The 17,577-nt window shown below is 38.4% G+C and overlaps 2 protein-coding genes across 3 annotated transcripts in view; one reads left to right on the forward strand and one right to left on the reverse strand.

The window, feature by feature from the left end:
• The window catches only part of LOC132568255 (cytoplasmic FMR1-interacting protein 1), a 67,332-nt gene that overhangs the window by 16,551 nt on the left and 33,204 nt on the right, over positions 1–17,577 (reverse strand). For both annotated transcript variants that reach the window (XM_060233882.1, XM_060233881.1), the window contains exons 17-23: positions 15,995–16,151; positions 14,865–14,961; positions 14,457–14,533; positions 14,241–14,349; positions 13,299–13,418; positions 11,760–11,959; positions 6,767–6,854 (exon numbers count right to left, since the gene is read on the reverse strand). In XM_060233882.1, coding sequence (XP_060089865.1) covers positions 6,767–6,854; positions 11,760–11,959; positions 13,299–13,418; positions 14,241–14,349; positions 14,457–14,533; positions 14,865–14,961; positions 15,995–16,151 — 848 coding nt within the window. The remainder of the gene's footprint in view (positions 1–6,766; positions 6,855–11,759; positions 11,960–13,298; positions 13,419–14,240; positions 14,350–14,456; positions 14,534–14,864; positions 14,962–15,994; positions 16,152–17,577) is intronic.
• Positions 84–4,019, forward strand: LOC132568254 (fibronectin type III domain-containing protein 9-like). Its single transcript, XM_060233880.1, has 2 exons — positions 84–412; positions 3,051–4,019. Exon 2 carries the CDS (start codon positions 3,161–3,163, stop codon positions 3,827–3,829), a length of 669 nt encoding a protein of 222 aa, XP_060089863.1. The 5' UTR covers positions 84–412; positions 3,051–3,160; the 3' UTR covers positions 3,830–4,019.

A 17,577-nucleotide genomic window follows, 5' to 3' on the forward strand; every position in this document is an offset into this window, starting at 1 on the left:
AGAAAAGCTTTCTAAAAGCTATGCTTCTCCCTCCCCAACCCAAGGAGTTCAATAATGATGTCACTGAGCAAAGCAAGCCCAGACACACAAAAGCAGAATCTAACTAGCACACTAGAACAGTGCATTCTCAACCAGGAAGCAAGCAAGAGAAAGTGAAGGCTGGCTTTACCTATTCTCAGAAAACCTAGGCAACAGAGCACTTAAGACAAGATGTTCTCATGTAGATAACAAAGAGGCCTCATCACTGCAGAGGAGAACCTACAAGAGTCAAACAATGAGAACTTGGTCCAAATGACCTACAGGAAGAAAAATCAGCAACTACAAATCATGCAGAAAACTACTGAAAACCTGGCTGCTGTTTTTACCCAAATATCACATGAAAACCTCAGAATTTCAACATCAGAAACTGACAGTAAGTATGAACTTTTAAAAATTGATATTGTATATGGTATTTCCCTTCAATATTTCAGCACATTTTATCATATACTCAATATGTGTAAATGAGAGGAGGGTGGGAGAGATGCCCAAGAATGTTCGTTATCTGACGGAAGGGAAAATGGATTTTAAGGGTAGGGTGGAAAGAAGCAGCTCACTTCTAAACCTTAAATCAACACATTTCTTTATCTTGCCTAGTTAGGTTGCGTTAAATAAAAAGTAGGATGCATTTAACCAATTTAAATCAAAGGATAACTTAAATAGTAGTCACTCTTAGAGCAATCAGCAAAGTAACAGTAACTGAAAGCAAAAAACACAATATAAAGTAATTTCTGTGTATGATGTACCCTTTCTGTAAAAATGCTTGTTGCTTCATCCAATGTGTCCAATAAAATGGTTAATCTCTGCTGATTGAGTTTTACCTTTGGCTTATAAAAACAGAAACAAAGGTTGCCTCAAATTGGCGGGGGAGGACTCACTACCTTCTCAAATACTGAGCATTAAATATAGGCATATTCTTTCATAAAATGCTAACTGTGTAAAATATTAATAGTCCTCTTAAAGACCAAAATATGCAAACTCTAATGAAGTGAAATAGGTTCTTAGAGGATTTACATCCTTATTTTTTTGGCTATCCTAATATAATCTTGAACTTCCAGTAGAACGTGGCAAAATCTCCCGCTTGCATCCACAATAATATTAGTGTAATACTTCAACACTATTACAATGACCTAATCAGTAATGCTTTCTAAATTCATTAGCAACATCTTTCTTTCAACATACCTTTCCGGTTTTTAAAAGGGTACCAGAAGAGTAAATCTAAAGTCAATGTAATATTTTACTATGTTTCACATAAAAATGTATCTTGCACTTAAAAAAATCAATTTAATGATTTTAAATCAAAGATTATTTTCAAGTAGTTATGACTGATTTGGTAGTGTGAAATATTTTACCTTTACTGAAAGGTTACAGTTTATATACAATACTTGGACACATTTATTTGGAAGCAGATTTCACTGAGATCACAGGGATTAACAACACAAAGTAATGTTTGATTCTATATTAAACTACTACAGCACTTTTTCTCATATGCATGGAAATATGCAGATAATATCATGCTTGCAAAAAAAATGGAGCAAATCAGCCAGGAAAATTATCTGTCAACTAGCCCTCAGAAGTTTATATTTCTTCCCAGAACAGCAAAAAAAAGTTCCTCTAAAAACTGGATACCCTTTTCTCTGAAGGCTAAATACTTTATAATTGGGACACAACCCACATTTTTCAAAATCAGAGGGTAATCAGTGACTTCCAAGGAGGCGCAAACCACAAAGTAATATTTTAACAAGTTCCATAGTATTTAATGGATCCACTGGACAGAAGTATATTTGTCTGCAGAGTTGAACTGTTTACTCTCCCCTGCCCGTTGGCTCCTCAGAGCAGGTCTTCTAAAGAAGCCAACTTCCCAACTGTCAAAATCAACAACAGCCCGTACACATGCCTCCTCTGTTGTGGCCCCACCTTAGGGAATGGCTTCCCTGAGGAAGTCAGGAAGGCTCCCATTCTCGTGGCTTTCCACAAACAACACAAAACTAAATTATTCAAGAAGGCTTTTCTACATAGGCGACAGAGTGACACTGCACTAAATGATTCACGAAGTTACTTGGGAAAATTATTAGGGACATTGGAGTGATTCCTCACCAGCATTTGCTCCGCCCCCGCTCTTCTCCCTATGCTGGCTTGAGCGATGGATTCCCCACTAGTTGCTCTGCGGGCACTTCTTACATCGCGGTTACTTTCTATTACCATTGCAGCAACAGGATGCTGGTTTTTTGGCGTTCTAGTTGCTACAACGGAAATCAGAAGTAGCCCCGAAGCAAGAGGCACTGTGGAGCAACTGATGGAGAATCAATGCTTGTGCCGATGCAAGGAGAAGTGTGGGGGTGGAGCAAATGTCGGTAAGGAATCACTCCTACTGTGTATAGTCTGCTGAAACTAGGATCCTACTATGGAATTTTGCATCATTTAATATGTCATGTTAATAATTATGCTTTGCTTCACTTGTTTTTAGACTGGTTGGTTCTACAACCCTAGTCCTACTGCATTGTTTACTGAATGTCCCATCCATCAATAGCATTGACTCACTCTGTGTAATCCCCCTTATGTCCCAGTAAGAAAGGAGGTTTATAAGTAGAATAAATAAAAATAAATTGCTGCAACCACCCCCATTCTCAATACTGGTCCTGGGGATGCATGCTAATTACTTTACATAGATGGTGCTAATATATAGACCACTGTGGTATTAAGACTTGTCAGTTGGCACAGGATGCTACTTTATCTTACAAGAGATGTTTAAGGCTGATGCAAAAATAAATACATTAGATTCAGCAGTATTTTGTTCCTGTTGAAAACTCTCATTTTACCAGAACAATTTCACTTTCCTTGGCTTGGACAAGAAGGGACAAGAATGTAAAAGGCTTGCACATACAATGGTCCCTTCTTTGGAATTCCAGTTGCTATAAAATTAAAATGATTTTATACTACAGCATGCAAAAACTCTTCTTAGAAATACAAGTTCCTATTTTCAGTTGGCATTAGTTTGTTTTCTTAAATTCCAGAGCTTATGACTCCCTGAGATCTGCTTCTTGAAACTTCTTGGTCTCCTGAATCTTAAGACTCATCACTGTTCTCTGAAGATAACTACTGAGAGAATAAAGAGAAACCTACAATGGGAGTAACAGTACAAAATGTGACAGGAAACACAGCCCTGGTAATCTGGCCCAAAATGGCAAGCTGCGCTGACAGCTTCTACAGCATTATGTACAACCCCAACTGGGATAAAACGCTGTCAGGGTACACCAGAAAACATTTTCAAAAAGAGGAGAGAGTACCAGGTAGCCGCTCTTCATTCGTCATCGAGAACCTGATTCCATTAACAACTTATATTCTGTGTGTAACTTGCCAGTCAGCAAACCCATCCAGTGACCAATGCCGAATTTTTAACACCCCCAAGCAAGATCCAGCATCCACAAGCAACAAGAAGAAAGACCTAGCAGTGGGCATATGGCTAACCAGTTCTGTTCTGCTTCTCATCATTGCTGGTATCCTTATTTATGGTTGCTTGCATATATGGTGGCGCAAAAGAAGAGAGGCTTTAGAGGCACAAAGCATGCCTCTGGGAGAAAAGGAAGAGGCATGGACAAAAAATGAATTGTACAGTTCAGCAGGACTTAATAAGGAAGCCCAGCCTGGTCAGCAAATGGAAATTAGAAATGCAGATGGTGTCCAAATGGCCACCATAATTGCCAATCCTCTAGCAGCTAAGGAGCCCTCTGTGTTGACTTCCAAATGTGAGGATTTTGTGCCTTTGTCTATATGTCAATCTGCTCCAAAATAGCTGACCTTCCTGGGGCAAACCACTGTACATGTTTTACTATACGCAAACAATATGTATATTTAAGCCTACCTAACAGCTGTTTACAGAAGCACTTCTGTGTCCAATTGCTTTCTTAAATCCTCACAAAGAGCTAATGCATCACATCTACATATTATGTAACTGGAAGACTGAGTAGTCTCCTAGGTCCAAATAGACATAATTTAGAGATATCCAAACTCCAAAAACCTCTATACTTTGGTTTTGTCTTGTGAAAGGCTGTGATTCAAAAACAGAAATGCAAAATTCCCCCAACAGCATAGGATTTGTATTCTTTGTATCTCAACTAGCATTAACATAAACTGAAAACTATTACAAAAACCTATGCTGGAGATTTTATATTACACACATACATAAACTTCATATTAAATGGCATACATATGAGGTCACAGGAACCAAATTTTATTATAGCTCAAACAGATAAGTAGGTAATGGGATTGGCAGAGGGGGAATGACAAAGAGAATGATTATTCAATTTATGATATTTTTCATTGTCCATTATATCTGGTTCTACTTCTTAACACCAATGTTATTAACGGTAACTTTTAACAAGGCACAGCTGGTTCAAGAATTGTAAGCCAGATTTTGAAGTTGTATTTCGTTAAATGGCTGTGTTGTACTATGCATAATTCAAGTTAATATGCCCTTGTGCAGGAAAACTGTTCAACTGCTGTTGTCATTTCTAGCTGTTTCTCTTGAAGTGCATTTATGTTAATGTATAGTTTCAAACTGCTAAATGTACTGACCCTCTTTAGTTTAGTCGGCAAAGCATGTCATCTGTGACATATTCAAGCTTTTAATAACAAAGTAGATTTACATGTGGATTATCTAGGAGGTTGTAAATAGCATGCGCACGCGCACACACACAGACTTAAACTGCCAAATAAATACTGAGTTGTTGTCTCTTAGGTAAGTATTTAAACACTGAATACTTAAACAGGTACTGGGAGGGGGGATTGGATATTAATCTGATTTTTAAAAAATGACAGGATTAACGATATCATTTTGGCCATTTTTTCAAGATGTTATTCTTTATTACAGGTCAGTGTTACGAAGCAAATGTTTTCTCAGCTGTTTTTTCTTGTGGCTCATCAGTAAAATTTCAAACAAAATGTGAATGAACTACTTACTAAAATCTGACTGATGTCCCATTACAATTAATGAAACTGTTTTATAACAGAGTAATGCGTCGTCACAATTTGCCTCTGTTTAATCAAGACCCATTTCACATGCTTCATGGTGCATTAAGCATCATGTTAGATCGAAATAGTTTCAGACACAGAGCACTGTCTCTGAGGGGTTGCAACAATTTCACAAGAACTATCTTAGGGTTATGATGAAAAACTAGAAAGCCACTCAAAGTTCATCAGGTAGCATCTCTTCTCTTTTCATTTCTGATCCCAGGAAAAACCTTTTCATCCTAGATATGTCTTTGATCTCCAGAATGTTAAGATCTGGTTGCCAGATTGAAGAGACTAGCCATATGGGCCCAATTCAGATATCCAGTGAATCAAACTGTCAGAGACAGCTTTCTAAGGTTACACGAATGAAAAATTGCAGAGCCCATCTTGTGTCCTTCAAGTAGAAGCCCCCTAACCACCAATACTTTATCACACTACTTCCTTGAGCCAGCACAGTCAGATCCATAAAGAACACAGAGCAGTAGCACATGGGTGGCAGTGTATCATGGTCAAACTTGTAATTCTTATGGTACTGTTTCCCAGGACGCGCCATGCAGCAACATTCAGGGCCTAGGGGTCCAAGCAATGTAGCCTTCAAGTTCATTCATAATCTCTGTCAAATAATCACAAATGAAGGGGCAGCAAGGACCTCCACTCAAGAATAAAGCCTGCAGTAGGGTCTCAGTCTCCAGGGCAATACTGTCATTGCTGTGTGCTATGAACTGGGACACCCAAACTGACCCCAGGTAGAAATCTTAATGAAGTTTATCAGGACATCTAGGAAACCAAGTGGAGTAAGATCAGGGTTTATGAGCACTTCCCTTTTCTTTTCTTCAAAATACCTAACTTAGCTTTTCATAAGATCTTTCACCTTGGACATATATTTATATATGGACATGTTATAAACCAAATGTAATCTTTAAATTTCAGCTACTGAAACATGGGATTCCCAAGATAGATCCTATTAAACATCTATAAATGCAATGTATATATTGTGTAGTTGTTATCAAATGCAGAATTGCATTTCCTGGACATAAAAAGACAGCCACATTTATGAATTGTAAAAAACTGAAAACAGTGATTCAGATCTGGAAACTGCAAACAGAATGCACCTTTCATGCTTTTATTTTCTTGCTGCAGCCTGTACCTGCCCTTACTCCACAAAAGGAGCCTCTACTGAGGGTTGGGAGACGTTTTGGAATAGTATTGGATGGAATGAGAGGGCAAAATCAGCAGAAATTGTCCACTCCTATGTGAGCAGAGGAAAAACCAGAGCAAGGAAGGAGCTATTTCCCTGGATTTCTCCCTTCCCAATATAGCTGTCCCCTGACAGATGCTCAGGAAGAGCTTTTCGTGGGGTGTAGGGACTGCAGCAAGAGAACAGAAAGGCAACCAAGATCCATTCTGTGTTCTTCTGTTCACTTGCAGTTCTCCAGATCTAAGCCACTGTCTGCTATATTTCAGGAAAGAAGGATTAACAGCAAATACACAAGACAAGCAAGGAACTACATCAGCTCCAAATGATGGAGTGAGCAGGGAACAGTAGTAATGACCACAGCCAAGTGTAATCATTTGCAAAAGTCGTATTAAGTCTCTAGACAGATAACAGGATCAGGCACTATTTCCACAAAAAAAGATGTAGCAACTTGGAGAGCTATCAAAGGAGTTTTTCAAATGTTTCAGTCACAAGCAGATCAGAAATATGAAAAGAATGTCTAACCTTGGATCCGTGTAGATACTGGGGCTGTGCATTCGGTTGCTTATCTCTCTGGAATTCTTGGGAAAAAGCTAATACTGTTCGAACAAACCTATAAAAATAAAAACCCAACAATTTACATTTATGCAACGGAGGTTTTATTTTGGAAAACTGCTTTTTCATAATGTGGAACTTTGGTCCTGAAATTGTAAGAAATACAGGAAGTCATTTTGAATCTTGCTAAAAAAGGCATCAAAGCATTAATATAGTATAACTTACAAATGTCCACAACAAAATGAATGTTAGACTAAGCATGTACCTCTCTCCAAGGTGTAGTGGTTAAGTGTATGGACTCTTATCAGGGAGAACTGGGTTTGATTCCCCACTTCTCCACTTGCACCTGCTGGAATAGCCTTGTGTCAGCTATAGCTCTGGCAGAAGTTGTCCCTGAAAGGGCAGCTGCTGTGTGAGCCCTCTCAGCCCCACTCACCTCACAGGGTGCCTGTTGTGGGGGAGGAAGATAAAGGAGATTGTGAGCCGCTCTGAGACCTGAGATTCGGAGTGGAGGGTGGGATATAAATCCAATATCTTCTTCAAGCTAACTAGATATCTATTATTTACTTATACCTGGGCTTTTTCACAGAAGGAAAGATACAGACATGAATTGCGTAATCCTACAAAATTGTTTTATATTTCTGTATATATTTATGTTTTAAAAGCTCTTATAAAGAATGTGCATGAATTTGTTTATCATCACACTGTAGTCAGGGTGGCTCAAAACACTGACACACCAATAGCAGTGTTAGATTTTTGTGCTCCTATTCAACACTTATGTCCTCTGACTTCTTATCCAGAGAAAAGCAATGGCTGGCATTCCTCATCTTCTTCACAACTCCTTGCACCATGCCAGAACCCAGTCCTGAGTTCTCCCAACTCCCAAGTGGTGATGACAAGCATGCCCCCAAAATCAAACAGACGGCAAAGTTGCTTGGGAAAGAAGGAAGTTCAAGAACTGAATGAGAAGTATGGGGCAAAGGGTTAAGCACATACACACCTATGGTCTAAGCTCCTCACTGTCAAAGCCGCTGGGTTTTTTTTCTTTTAAAAGTGGAGATTCAGTTGTGTACATGTATGTATGTATGTAACATGTTGTTTGCTCTGGATTGGTGTATATGCTTTTATAACAATGCATGTTGTATCAAATCAATTTCAGAACACTCTTCCAACCCTTTGTCAAACTCATCCCTGTTCCCCTATTATTTTTAATTATTTCTGATAAAGTATCTATAATGCATTATACACCTAGGAGAACTGAGTGAAGATAAATATTTTAAAAATAGTTCTGTATTCTTAAATTGGATCTATTCCCTTCCTCTACTCTCTAATGAACAACATTATTTTGGTAAATCTACTTTGGTGTTCTGTTGCTAGACTGTAGGTTTTGCCATGCTTCAAGATAATCAGGTCTTGTTATTTAATCTCTGGATGATGAATGTCCTAGCAATTTATCCATCTGCATCAGCACAGCTCTAAGCAGTCAAAACAAAGTAGATTACACCAATCAAAACCCTGTTATCAGAGCTGGGGGGCAGTTACAATTGATAAATCAGCCTTTAAAGTATTTATTTTGTTTTTAAATATTCATAGCATGATAAACAAGACAATTTAACTTTTAAATCTTCACTGGATGCTCATGATAGATGGCTTTGCTGTACAAGACTGTTGTAAGACTTACTCTGAAGAGCTCTAAATATTTGAAAGTTCTTTATGGATAATAAAATAATTGTTAGAGACTTAGAGACTTTCATGATATCAGGTAAAGCAATGAAATACAAGATGAAAAACAAATTAAACAGAAAAAATTATTATTTTTCTTTTTAAAATATAAGTGGGACCCGTAAGGATTCATGGGGTAGGAAAAATCCCATCCCTTTTCTTTCTGCCATCCCACTACATGTTATGTTCTTCTCTCCTACCAAGCCCTCACCTAGACTTAAAAAAAATAACCTTTTCCACACAGGGCTTCTCTGAAATATTTGTGCCTGTGTATAGTTTCAGGGGATCAAATGTGCACACACACACTTTAAAGGCTTCAGGTATTACTGTAACCATCTCCCTATGATTTGGATACGGCCATCCTGGAAATTAGGCTATCTGGTGGTAATATACCAGACAGATGGCCACAGCTGAGACAGGCAGTTTGCATAAAGCCAGCGAGTTCACTGTAGAAGAGAACCTGAGTCTTCTTGTCCCACGGCTTTCACCAATAACTGGCTCTCATATTACCAAACATCTACCATGCTTGTGTCAGGCCCACAGCCTGCTCTACTCCCTTGCAAATGCTCTCAATCAATAATTCTTGCATTTGGTCTACGTTGCACAGAAAGCTGAGAACTAGCAGATGCAATTAGTTAAATGCCCACTGCTTTAGCAGAAGACTGTTCTATTGTTTAATCTCACTACATTATCAGAACTTCAATAGTTATAAACAGTGAGGAAACTTAATAATGGGCATTTGATGACGTCAACTTTTGACCTCAATGTTGAGAGCTTTTTATAAATGCCCTATATCCTGTAACAATTTACACATCATGCTAATTTGCACAGAACCTTCAAACAAAAAGGTGCTGATTGTTAAAAATAATAGCGTAGCATTTTTACAGAGACCAAACAAACACAGGATCATATGATCACTTGAGCATTCCAATAAAGGATGTATCTATAAAGGATCAAATGCACTTGTCCAATGAAGCAACAGAGAAGGATTTTTAAAAAGTTTTGCTTAAATCTGTAAGATATTTAATTATTCAGGTGGTTGGGTATTGAGCTTGCATTTCCTATGAACATGACAGTGACTCAGTGATTGATTACTAATAATTTTATAATGAAAAAAGGATTTAAGTACTTTTCTCTGCTTTCTTTTAGGAATGAAAAAGATACAAATGATAATGTTTGATCAGGTCATCATTAAAGAGTAGATTATTCCTAACACTCATTCAGCACTGGGAAGCTCATACTCTGAAAATCTTGTTTGTCTTTAAGGCTGTACTGGACTCATATCTAGCAGAGGGAAAATGTTATGCCAGTTATAGCAAGCATGATACAACAATGAGAAATATGCTATTACCCTGCAAGGTGTCCCATTCCCAGGCAACCCATGTGCAAAACAATGATATGGCCAGGAAAGACAGTGTGTGAGGATGGAGTACCTTTGTGGAGGATATACTAGTGACGGTTATAAGGTGATAATCATGGTGGTGATGTATGGTCTCAACCCTTATTAGAAGTCCAAGACTTTCTAGAATGGAGCTTGATTTGATATCTGAAAACAGGTCTGATACATCCTCCACTCTGGGCCCTGATGCATCCCTCTAGATTCAGAGTTGCCTCTGCATGTTCGTCTGCTTGGCCTTATTCTGGTCACAGCTGGCTCTATAAAAGGGGTCTCTAACATGGCATCCATGCCTGCCTTGTTGCCCATCTTTCTTGCACCTGCCAGGTATTTTTAGAAAATGGGCTGGGTCACTGGGACTTTTGCTCAGTGAGGCTTCAGGCTGATTGTGCAGATTTAAAAAAAAAATGCTTCAGCAGCAGCTGCTACCGCAGCACAGTAATATTAACTGCATGACTGAAGGTAAGCTGCATCCATTCAAAAAATTATTTTTAAGCAATAAGCACATTTTAAAAGGCATTCTGTTAATCAGAGCTTCTGCCTGAAATGCTGAAGTTACTATTAGATTTATGCATAACTTCACTCCTTAACATTTTTTGGTTGGCTCAACTTCTGTGTCAGCCATTTTGTGGTTCTGCCCACCATCCTGTGTCAGAATCCCAAAAGTGCCTGCAGCATCAAAAAAGTTGCATATCCCTTGCTCTATAAATCTACCCTTTCCCATATGGGCTGCTGTCTTTTAAACCCCACCCACTGCTGCAATGCAGCTAGATGTTTTGCTTAATCTCTGTATCATACACGTTCAATGCAGAAAATACAAGCTTCCTAGTTATTAGAGAAAGAATGAGGTTTATTGAAAGTCTGGATGCAATATTCTTTTCTACACCCACTCCATCATACAGGCTGTATATGCCAAAAATAACATAACCTTTATCTTAACCGCCTATTCTAGTTATTATAGTTAAGAGTCTCAAAGCATTTGCACACCTTGTTCACACTACCTTCTGCAAGCGTGCACACTGGGATTGCCATATGACGGCGTATGCTTGAACACAGCATTAAAATAGAACATAACACTCCATATAGATACATATAATGAGAACTATCAGAAGACTATAATGGCTTAAGCATATATAGAATAAGTATATGTAGAATCATCCAACATTTACTCAAAAAAGCTGTGGAAGAAGAGTTGTCTTTATACCACACCCTTCACTACCTGAGGAAGTCTTGGAGTGACTTATAGTTTCCTTCCCTTCCTCTCCCCACAACAGACACCCTGTAAGGTAGGTGGGGCTGAGACGGCTCTTGGAGAGCTGCTCTTGAGAGAACAGTTCAAAGAAAACTGTGACTGATCGAAGATCACCCAGCTGGCTTCATGTGGAGGAGTGGGAGAATCAAACCTGGTTCTCCAGATCAGAGTCCACCACTCTTATCCACTACACCACAGCTGGCTTTGGAAGACAAGTTCTACTTTTAAAAAAAAAATTACTCATTTACACACATATACCCCTGTCCCCAACCTCACACCAACAATCTTTGTTCATAAACTTACAATTGTTGGGCGATTTTCTTTGGAAGTGCAAGGATTATACATTCTTAGTAATTCCTTGTCCCAAAAGAGAACAGGATGCCCTGGCCACACAGAGATCGTGATTATAACCCTGCTGTACTTACATATCACATGATAAACTAAATCCTTAATTTATCCAGATTTAAATGAACTGTAACTTTTAACAAAAATTCTACAGTTTTGGAAAAATCTGCCAAACATAGATAGTTAGTAATACAGGTTAGTAGAACAGCATGCAAATTCTATTTTAAAAAATGTAACCTGTCACTAACCTGTTAGTGGACCCGTTGTAGCAGTAATTTGGAAGAAAATCGTAATTGAGCTCCCAGAAGACATGAAGCGTGATTCTTCCATATGGTGCTGACACATTATGGTTGGCTTCTCTGAACATGGCATCAAAACTGTCCAAAGTCATATACCTGCTTAGAAGTTTGTGTGTCATCCTGTTTATTTCTATCAACCCATCCAATTCCTGGGAACAGGTTTTTAAGGAAGGAACAGAAAGGGAAAATGAAAACCACACTAAAATAATATTATGAAAGAAGATGCAAGGCTGCAAAAATCATTAAGATACACTGAATAAAAACTGACCAGGATCATACATCTGCAAGGCCTTCTTGGGGGAAAAAATCACACATTTACTTAGACTAACTTCTATCCCATCTTTCAGTTCTGGTTTTTGAAACAGCTATCCTTGCCAACAAAATATGACATACCTATAAGCCGACTGCCACTTTGGGGTCAGGAAACAGGCCAATTTGGTGTACAGCCAGTTTGGTGTAGTGGTTAAGTGTGCGGACTCTTATCTGGAAGAACCAGGTTTGATTCCCCATTCCTCCACCTGCACCTGCTGAAATGGCCTTGGGTTAGAGATAGCTCTGGCAGAGATTGTCCTTGAAAGGGCAGCTGATGTGAGAGCCCTCTCAGCCCCACCCACCACACAGGTTGTCTGTTGTGGGGGGAGAAGATATAGAAGATTGTAAGCCACTCTGGGTCTCTGATTCAGAGAGAAGGGCGGGGTATAAATCTGCAATTCTTCTTCTTCTTCAATTTAGCGAAGGATTCTGGAGGGTTTCTTTGCCATCTTCTAGGCAGGGGTCACTGGGGGTATGTGAGCGAGGTATTTGTGAATTTCCTGCATTGTGCAGCAGGGGAATTGGACTAGATAATCCTGGAGGTCCCTTCCAGCTTTATGATTCTATGAATTGCAACACTTCTTTCATATTTAAAACATATTCCTAATAGCAGTTAATAGGCAGTTTTTATTCTGGCAAATGAGATTTTATCCATGTGTTGCATCTACTTTAAGGGATGTGATTCACACACAGAGTGATACCAGATTCCATTAATATGGGCTGACGTCAAACCACTATTCCTTAACTGAATATTGCATATACAGGAAATGTTAATCCCATTCCCAGCTGTCCCCAATTCTTCAATTCCAACATGGCATAAAATACTAAAAAAAATTAAAACAGAGATGAGATTATGTACTGCATGATTATAAAGCAGGTGTCCAATCACTTTATCAAACTGCCCTTTGTGCATATCTCACATGACATAAAGCAGAACAAAAAGCAAAACTTAAGAGATTTTCATTTTTGTGCTGTGCATAATTTAATCTGACAAATTACGCATTAATTTCTGACCAGGCAAAGGTGAGAAGGGCAAGGGAGAGTGGTGTGCTACCATGTAACATAAACTTCTATCCATTAATTTATTGTGACATTGGCCTAAAAAAGAAGTTCCCAGGTTTGAACCAGTTCCTATCCTAATACAAATCTGAGCAGTTCCAGTTTCTCAATACTCACAACAATAGAGGTTAGATCTTCACTCTCAAAGCGACTGATTGCAAGTTCCAGTGATTTGTACATGGCTGCTGAAATTCGTTGAGTGATCAGGCGGTTCAGATCTATTGACCGACCAAGAAGCTGCAGCAGAAGAAATCCCAATGCATTGTTATCAATTTTATATACATAATTTGATAACAACTTGCATATTTCATGCACCCTTCATCTGGAACAACAATCCCATCCTCCTAATCCTGTAGAGAGTTCAACTCTCTTTACTGGAATATTTTACAAGATCTCAAAAAACTTTTGTATAATCAGGATGTGCACCTGGGTCACATGAATATGTAGAGCTAACATGATAACTTTTAAAACTTATTCCTATGTAAATGTTTATCAAATTTTTTAGGAGATGGCCTGATGGGAAGTATGAAGGATTCTTACAGTGGATAATCCTGCTATCAGAAAAGTCAGATTAAGACAATAAAGCTCCCAATACATTCTGTAAATTTAATCAGCCAAACAGACTGCTTCCAGAAGTTCACTGTATCTGACTAATAAATTCTGGGCACCTCAAGAGGTTATAAATTATGCAAAATATAAAAACTCTAATTCTACAGAGAAAGGCTTTAGTTAGTATACGTGCTTATTCAGGAATTCTATGAAATAAAAATTTAACTAAAACCAGAGATTAAATCAAATCTCTTAAAAATATTTTAAAAGCCTTCATAGTTTAGTTAAGGGCCTTTTCAAAAAAATTTAAAAGTTCAAATGTACAGTTTTCTATTATACCACAGAATTTCTGCAACTGAGGTAATAATTTAGCTATTATTGATTATAAACAGCAAGAATGGATCTCATGTATTTCCTTTTAGTCATTATTAGATGGTTTTTAAAGAGCACAAAACATACACTAAGAACAAGAAATAAGGAACATGCAGTACAAACATGGGTCTTACTAACCTGCACATGCCTCTGCTTTAGCAATGTTTCATATCGATTGGATGTTAACAAAGGAATTGTTGCTCCCTGATTCTTGCACTCAGATCTTAATCGTTTATCTAGAAGCAGGCTGTTGAAAAGGGAGAGCATTGACTGTCATACACCATGAAGAAGGTGATATATGATAAAAATCAATAATGTAAATGAATATTTTAAAATATTCATGAGTCTACTGACCTTCCTGCCATAACCTTGTAGTATCCAAATATCTGATCTGCAAGCTTGTATACAAACTGATCAAAGCACAAGTTGACCTGAAGAAAAGCAACATATGAACTGCTCAGCAGTTGAATAACTCAAATGTATTTCCTTTAGCAAACACACAGGCTGTGCAAACTCAATGTGCATAGTTGCTAACTCTGTGGTCTAGGCTTAAGCTGCATTAGGTCAGAAGAAATATTGTTCCAATGACCTGGTGTTAAGATGTATCATGTCTTACAAGTTATGCTCAGGTTGTCAATCAACGAACCTGGCATGTGTGCACCAGCTATAAGTTTCACTAACAGTTACAGTAATTTTCTTGAAACTTCATCCTGACTTAACAAACTCAAATATATGTGCTGCTTATTAAAAGGATTATCTCACCTCAGCCTCAATTTCATCATAAAGGAACTGCTTCTTGAACTTGGTGAGAGCATAATGAGCACTGTCATTATAAAGATCCAAAGAATACAAAACATATCTAAATACAGGGAAGAAGAAAATATGATGGTCAAAATCAATCATTGTCTTGATACACCATCACAACATCTTACAAAGTAACCCTGATCATAATCAAAGAATTAGATTTATCCACATCCAAATGCTGACAATAGGCAGGTTAAGCAAGTCTGGTGCTGTACCATATCCTAGAAAGAGAAGTGAGTTCCTTCTGCTCAATCAGGCTCTCATTTTACAAAGTGCTACTAGTAAAAGGAAGGGGTGCTTCAGTAGTAGATAAAACAACCTGGCCACATTATATAAACTACAGAACAATAGTGGTACACAGGTTGGCCAGATGCTGTACCTTTTAGTGGCTATTAGCCACAGTGTGTGTGTGTGTATATATATATATATATATATATATATATAATTTTTTTGGCCACTGTGTGACACAGAGTGTTAGACTGGATGGGCCATGGGCCTGATCCAACATGGCTTCTCTTATGTTCTTATGTACCTAAGAATATGTCAGTGGGTTACATTATGATACCCACTCAGACATCCTTCTAGCATTTGAAGCATCTTAAGCAATCAAAGCTTTTGAAGCCGTATGGAAGTTCCAGGTGGCATTAGACATGGAAATGTGGCAGACATGCTTCCAGTTCTCAAACTGGAAAAATGGGAGATGAGTTGTAAAGCTAAAGTTTATCCATAAGTAAAGCCTGATGCATGTCCTGAAAATAAACCTCAGAGGAGGGGTTCTTGGCAGACCCTAGTATCAGTATCCACAACTGCCTTTTCAGTATCCACAATTGCTTAGTATGGCAAGCATTAAAAATGATTCCCCAGAAAACAGCCAAGTTGAAAAAAAGACTGTTTAAGCATCAAAAGAGAAGGTAACAAACTCCAGAGGCCCATCTCCCTTTGCACTTTCAAATCTCACCCTCATCTTTTTGCTATAAAATACCTTTTCTCCTTATTCCATTTTCCCTGACCATCACTTTAAACCTTTGATCTGGCTTTTACCAGAACATTCTGCATCTAACAGAGAAAGAGAACTTCAGAAATCTTACTCCATCATCGATGCTTCCTTGGTTTCCAAAATGTGATCAGTCAGAATCCAGGGCATAGACATTTCAATGGGAAACTGGATTCTTCTCCCCATTGTCAATTCCAGAAAGAACTCCCTGAACCATAATTGTGATAAGTCACAGCACTGCTGCAGGGTTTCTAAAAGCAGGAGAAGTGATATTGCATGAGTTTCCACAGAGAGACAGCCAGCATAAAAAGAATTACTGCTTTTCTAATGGAGAGGCGTTATGAACCCAAACAAGGATGACCAAGGGTTAAAATAGTATTTCATGAAAAGAAAACAGAAAACAATGATCAAATGGGAAGCCCAGTTACCATTAATAAAAAAGCATACACATAAATGGTTTACTACTGAAAACACTAACACAACTGCCAATTTAGTGGTTTAGCGGTACACATACAGGTTATAGAACACTCTTCCAGCTTATGAAAATAGCTTTTAGTACGGCAAGGGAAGAGACGGGAACATTTTGTAAAAACCATGTTGATCATTCCATTCAACCAACAGGACTGATTTGTCTCCTATGGTAGGCAGTGATTAGAAAGATGCTGAATGGCAAATACAATTCTTGTAGAAAGGAAAAGCAAGTGTGGCAAAAGAAGCCAAAGCAAATAAATTGTTCTCAAGACACCATCTCAGGTGCCAAGGATCCCATCTTGCCCGTCATAGGAGAAGTGTTTTCAGTAGGCCAGCCAGATCAGTGGTTTCCAAACCTTTTATTGAGAAATCTATCAGGAGCATTTTTTCCAGACCTCTTAGGATTCCTCTTTTCAGCCTTGCCAATTATATGTAAACTGGATTATAAAACATATATTCTAAGGAATGCTAAATGAGACAGATAAGTCCAAAAACATTAGCATCTGCAACATTTTGTACGCTGCAGCCTTTTCACAGGGCTGGGTACCAAGTCAGTGGCAGTGCCAGTGACCTATCTGTTTTGTATACACAATAAGCTTTGCTTTTCCAGAGTCTCTACTGCAGCTAACAGAGAAGAGCACAGGTCATCTGCTGTATTAAGAGACCCATCCAGGCCCAGTCCAACTCTGCTGAAGCAAGCACCATCTAGGATACTAATGGGCCCCAATTCACAGTTTGGGAAACACTGTACTAAGGAGCCAAAACTAGGACATTACTTGCAAATGAAAAAACAGTATGCTGTACAAAAAAGGAGCTAGCAGGTGTTCTCCCATTCAGAGGGAAGAGTTACACTAACAAATGTTAGAGAGGTAACACAAAACGGTGCTATAAGACTAGACACACATGCTTCCAACTTCAGCCAATGTAAGAGAAAATGGAAACCCAAGCATTTTACCCAACACAAGGTGTTTGATTTCTGTCCTACATTTTCTTTTTAAATCATAGCAGTCATTTGGCCTGTTTTTTAAACAGGACCAGACTACCAAGATTCTAGTAACTCTGAAATTTTATAAAGAAAGGAAGGAACGCTCCCCAGGCCAACTGGAAAATATATGAAAGCATTAAATGCTTAGTTGCCAGTTGTATTTACAGTCTTTCAACATAAGAAGATAATCAGAGCTGGATCATACCAAGGCTCTGTGTTGC

Source organism: Heteronotia binoei, chromosome 3 (genome assembly GCF_032191835.1).
Source record: "Heteronotia binoei isolate CCM8104 ecotype False Entrance Well chromosome 3, APGP_CSIRO_Hbin_v1, whole genome shotgun sequence".
Classification (NCBI taxonomy): domain Eukaryota; kingdom Metazoa; phylum Chordata; class Lepidosauria; order Squamata; family Gekkonidae; genus Heteronotia; species Heteronotia binoei.

Coding starts and splice junctions, on each gene's coding strand:
- LOC132568254 (XM_060233880.1), top strand. CDS start 3,161: ATGGGAGTAACAGTACAAAATGTGACAGGAAACACAGCCCTGGTAATC.